The sequence below is a fragment of the Hydractinia symbiolongicarpus genome, chromosome 5 (assembly GCF_029227915.1).
Source record: "Hydractinia symbiolongicarpus strain clone_291-10 chromosome 5, HSymV2.1, whole genome shotgun sequence".
Classification (NCBI taxonomy): Eukaryota; Metazoa; Cnidaria; class Hydrozoa; order Anthoathecata; family Hydractiniidae; genus Hydractinia; species Hydractinia symbiolongicarpus.
Genome location: NC_079879.1, coordinates 1392635 through 1398384, shown reverse-complemented (window position 1 = coordinate 1398384; position 5750 = coordinate 1392635). Strand labels below are relative to the sequence as shown.

Here is a 5750-nt window from a genome sequence, read left to right as displayed (position 1 = left end):
CAAAAATGAAAACATTTTTGAAAACTACAAGTCTCATGCGTTTTAGTGGTGCAAATTAATTTAAAGAATCGTTCGGAAAATAACTTTACTCCCTGGGTACTTCCTTTATATACATTTGACTATACGGGCCGAGTCCGGGATTTACGGGAAATCGCGGGTTTTCGTTTTCCGGAGATTAAATTCCTTTTTTCAGTCTCTTGTCAAAAATGAAATCGTTTTTGAAAACCACAAGTCTCATGCGTTTTAGTGGTGAAAAAATAATTTAAAGAATCGTTCAGGAAATCAGTTTACTCACTGGGTACTTTCTTTGTATACAATCGACTTGACGGGCCAAGCTCGGGATTTACTGGAAATCGCGGGTTTTCGTTTGCCGGTGATTAAACTTCTTTTATTCAGCGTCTCATCAAAAATGAAAACATTTCTGAGAACTACAAGTCTCATGCGTTTTAGTGGTGAAAAAATAATTAAAAGAATAGTTCGGGAAATGAGTTTACTCCCTGGGTACTTTCTTTGCATACTTTTGACTTTACGGGCCGAGTCCGTGATATACGGAAAATCGCAAATTTTCGTTTGCCGGCGATTAAACTTCTTTTATTCAGCGTCTCATCAAAAATAAATATATTTTTGAAAACTACAAAACTCATGCGTTTTAGTGGTGAAAAATAATTTAAAGAATCATTCGGGAAATAAGTTTACTCCCTGGGTACTTTCTTTGTATACTTTTGACTATACGGGCCGAGTCCGGGATTTACGGGAAATCGCGGGTTTTCGTTTCCCGGCGATTAAACTTCTTTTATTCAGCGTCTCATCAAAAATGAAATCATTTTTGAAAACTACAAGTCTCATGCGTTTTAGTGGTGAAAAAATAATTTAAAAATCGTTCGGGAAATGAGTTTACTCCCTGGGTACTTTCTTTGTATACATTCGACTATAAGGGCCAAGCCCGGGATTTACGGGAAATCGCGGGTTTTCTTTTCCCGGCGATTAAACTTCTTTTATTCAGCGTCTCATCAAAAATGAAATCATTTTTGAAAACTACAAGTCTCATGCGTTTTAGTGGTGAAAAAATAATTTAAAAATCGTTCGGGAAATGAGTTTACTCCCTGGGTAGTTTCTTTGTATACATTCGACTATAAGGGCCAAGCCCGGGATTTACGGGAAATCGCGGGTTTTCGTTTGCAGGCGATTAAACTCCTTTTATTCAGCGTCTCATCAAAAATGAAATCATTTTCGAAAACTACATGTCTCATGCGTTTTAGTTGTGAAAAATAATTTAAAAAATCGTTCGGGAAATGAGTTTACTCTCTGGGTACTTTCTTTGTATAATTTTGACTATACGGGCCGAGTCCGGGATTTACGGGAAATCGCGGGTTTTCGTTTGCCGGCGATTAAACTTCTTTTATTCAGCGTGTCATCAAAAAAGAAATCATTTTTGAAAACTACAAGACTCATGCCTTTTAGTGGTGAAAAATAATTTGAAGAATCGTTCGGGAAATGAGTTTACTCCCTGCGTACTTTCTTTGTATACTTTTGACTATACGGGCCGAGTCCGAGATTTACGGGAGATCGCGGGTTTTCGTTTGCCGGCGATTAAACTTCTTTTATTCAGCGTCTCATCAAAAATGAAAATATTTTTGAAAACCACAAGTCTCATGCGTTTTAGTGGTGAAAAAATAATTTAAAAATCGTTCGGGAAATGAGTTTACTCCCTGGGTACTTTCTTTGTATACATTCGACTATAAGGGCCAAGCCCGGGATTTACGGGAAATCGCGGGTTTTCGTTTGCCGGCGATTAAACTCCTTTTATTCAGCCTCTCATCAAAAATGAAATCGTTTTTGAAAACTACAAGTCTTATGCGTTTTAGTGATGGAAAATTAATTTAAAGAATCGTTCGGGAAAGGAGTTTACTCCCTGGGTACTTTCTTTGTAAAATTTCGATTATACGGGCCGAGTCCGGAAATTACGGGAAATCGCGGGTTTTCGTTTTCCGGAGATTAAATTCCTTTTTTCAGCGTCTTATCAAAAATGAAATCGTTTTTTAAAAACCACAAGTCTCATGCGTTTTAGTGGTGAAAAAATAATTTAAACAATCGTTCGGGAAATGAGTTTACTCCCTGGGTACTTTCTTTGTAAAATTTCGATTATACGGGCCGAGTCCGGAAATTACGGGAAATCGCGGGTTTTCGTTTTCCGGAGATTAAATTTCTTTTTTCAGCGTCTTATCAAAAATGAAATCGTTTTTGAAAACCACAAGTCTCATGTATGGCGCGCCTGAGGGGACAAAATTAAAAAAATATTTTGTTATTTAAAAAAAGAATATTTTTGTAAAAAAACAGTTTTTTTGAAGAAAATACTTATTTTTTGAAATTTTTAAAAAATAATAATGAAAAAACAACAACGAATAAACAAAAAGATATAAAAACAATTTGATTTATTTTATTGTTCATTTTTTTGAAAAAAAATGAAAAACAGTTGGAGAACATTTTTGTCCGACGGCCAGGCTCTATCAATCAATCATTTTTGTTCGACAGCGTAACCTGTTCTGCAAATTATTACTTTGTTCGCCCTCCTGTGGCACTCTTAAAATGGCGCAAAAAGAAAACAACATGAGCTCTGCACTTGAAGGCCTCAGCAACCTTGTTCGTGCTTTGGAACAGCACAAAAAGAAGCCCGAGCAGAACAGCGAATCAAACAATGTTGAAGAAGCTGTACATTTACTCTTCCGTCCAAATAGACAAGAGAAAAATGGTAAAAAGCTACGTTATTTTGTTTCACAAACCACTTTCAGTTTTTTGGTTTTGTGACTTATATAGCTAGTAGCAATCTAGCTAAAAACCAAGTTACAATGACTACAATATATATTTTTCCCGAAAGAGCTGGTATGGGTAACAGCTATTTTTGTGACCTTTGTAATGTCATTTTTGAATTATTTTAGAACACGCAGATCGGAACACTCTCAGCAGACGATTACCATCTTCCACCAAGAGACCTTTTACTAATACCAATAGTAATACTTCTAAGCGAAGGAAATCTGCAACATTCATGAAAGATCTTGTGTTAATTCCTTCACCAAAGATTAAAGTTATACCGAAAGGTGAATTAAAGGAACATTTACAATCATCAGGATTTATTGTTAATGCCTTCGAAGTTTTACTTGAAGCTCAGGAGGAGGAAATCAGAGAAACGATTTTTGAAAAGTTCCAAGATAAACTTCCAAGCAAGAATCAATTTTCATTTATGAAACCTGTACATAAAATTATGTTCCATCGCGAGAGCTTAAAATCGTTTGTTTGTTATTCGACCGTACATCAGCTTATCATAGCGCATGTACCAATAATTCACGAGTTTGAATGTACAAGTTTATTCCGTGATTGTGGTCTTCAGAAAGTGGGTCAATATTTTGCATAAAATTGTCTGGTAAATTCAGAGCTATCTCAGGAACATTTACGTTGTTGATCGAATCTATTAAAGGAGCTGGACCGTCAAGTTCGACTCCATGTGTACCAATGTTTTCATTTTCCTCCATTATCTGTCTCAAACCGTTATCAGAAGAATGCCAGTTCATATACATGCCTTGAGTCCACAGCTGATACGGCGTTCTATTGCCTTCAGTTGATAAAGGATGATTATTCCACTGCTTCACAAATTCCTCGCAAGCACGATTAATTCTAGGCAAAAACACGCTATGCAATGCGTACAAATCTACATCATTTACGGGGTCTAACATTTCTTGCTGCTCCATGAAATAAAAAATGCCTTTAAAATAATCAACCACCTGTATGCCTAAGTCGCGCCAAAGCCTTTCGATTCTTTGATTATGCACTGATAGTCCAGTTATGACAGGCTTACTGGCCACACCAAAGTGTCCCAGCATCCATCGTGCCACTTCAATATTTTCTGTACCGTGGTCAGTGCGAATTCTCCTAGGGACATTGTATTTATTGATGGCTTCCAGAAATAGATCTAATACGGTAGTGCTTCTGTTATTTGAATTACATCTGAGAAATGTTACTAATCTTGAATAACCATCTATACATCCGTGAAACACAATGCGCCATCTAATTAACTTATGATGACCATCCATATGCCTAAAAGAATATTTTAAGAAATGGATATGGGCATAACGCAAACACCGTTTGTTAATTAGGGAAACTTACTTACCACAGCGAATTTGGAGATTTCACATTGTACCTCCTTCTTTGTATACAATTCCTTCGTCTCATCACCCTGCTCAACGCGTCTACCCTCATGATTGATTGTCGCAATCTTTCTCTTTTCACCTTAATATGTTTGCTGGTAATTGCACCTATTACCATTCTTTCGCCGCAATTTGGGAGTATCAAAAGCACTTCTCGAACTATTTCATCGAGTTGTTGATCAGTTATGTCTGAATATTCTGCTTCTCCAAAAGGTAAATCAAATTCTTTACGACGACGACGGAGTGTTTTGATACTAATACCAAGCATTTGAGCAATGTCCTTCCATTGATATCCGATCTTTTTCAAGCTAATGACTTGTTCCTTTGGCACTTCATACTTTGGTCTGCCAACCTCACCAGTCACAGCTCTAGGACTAATGTAAGCATTGCTTTTATCACCACCTCGACAACGATGTTTCACTAGTTCTTCATAAGAATTTTGTAGTGACCTAATAACTTCTGGTATACGATCACTTATATCAGGCACTTGTAAGTACTCTAAGTATATTGATGCTAAATTCCATATAATTTCGTCAAACTGAATGTTGTAAATTTCCTGCCCGATTTCATTCAAGGGCAAAAACCTGTTTCTTTCTAAACCATTTAGAAACGTAATTGCAGCTGTAACATGTGGAACATATACCGCCATCATTGTTTTTCTAACATCTTCATTTTTGCGCGGAATTTTAAATAAAATGCCGAACAGTCATACTTGTCGAAATTTTGATTGATTGATTGACAGGTGCCACAAAAAAAGAAAAAAACATTTTTTGCAAAAAGTAATAATTTTTTTCAACTAAAAAGAAAAAAAATTGCGAAAAAAAATTTTTTTTCGTATTTTTTAATATATTTTAATATCAAAAATGTTTTTTTCTTGGAAAAAAGTTTTTTTGTTTAATTTTTTGGGTTTTTTTAATTTTGTCCCCTTAGGCGCGCCATACTCATGCGTTTTAGTGGTGAAAAAATAAATTAAACAATCGTTCGGGAAATGAGTTTACTCCCTGGGTACTTTCTTTGTATACTTTTGACTATACGGGCCGAGTCCGGGATTTACGGGAAATCGCGGGTTTTCGTTTGCCGGCGATTAAACTCCTTTTATTCAGCGTCTCATCAAAAATGAAATCATTTTCGAAAACTACATGTCTCATGCGTTTAAGTTGTGAAAAAATAATTTAAAAAATCGTTCGGGAAATTAGTTTAATCCCTGGGTACTTTCTTTGTATACATTCGATTATACGGGCCAAGCCCGGTATTTACGGGAAATCGCGGGTTTTCGTTTGCCGGCGATTAAACTTCTTTTATTCAGCGTCTCATCAAAAATGAAATCATTTTTAAAAACCACAAGACTCATGCGTTTTACTGGTGAAAAAATAATTTAAAGAATCGTTCGGGAAATGAGTTTACTAACTGCGTACTTTCTTTGTATACTTTTGACTATACGGGCCGGGTCCGGGATTTACGGGAAATCGCAGGTTTTCGTTTGCCGGAGATTAAACTCCTTTTATTCAGCGTCTCATCAAAAATGAAATCGTTTTTGAAAACTACAAGTCT

The 5750-nt window shown here is 36.2% G+C and overlaps 1 protein-coding gene across 1 annotated transcript; it reads right to left on the bottom strand.

Moving 5' to 3' along the window:
* Window positions 1–3149: 3149 nt before the first annotated feature.
* Window positions 3150–4955, bottom strand: LOC130644159 (uncharacterized). The gene is made up of 2 exons (XM_057449652.1): window positions 4163–4955; window positions 3150–4089 (listed from the first exon to the last, which is right to left on the bottom strand). Exons 1-2 carry the CDS (start codon window positions 4849–4851, stop codon window positions 3318–3320), a joined length of 1461 nt encoding a protein of 486 aa, XP_057305635.1. The 5' UTR covers window positions 4852–4955; the 3' UTR covers window positions 3150–3317.
* Window positions 4956–5750: the final 795 nt, after the last annotated feature.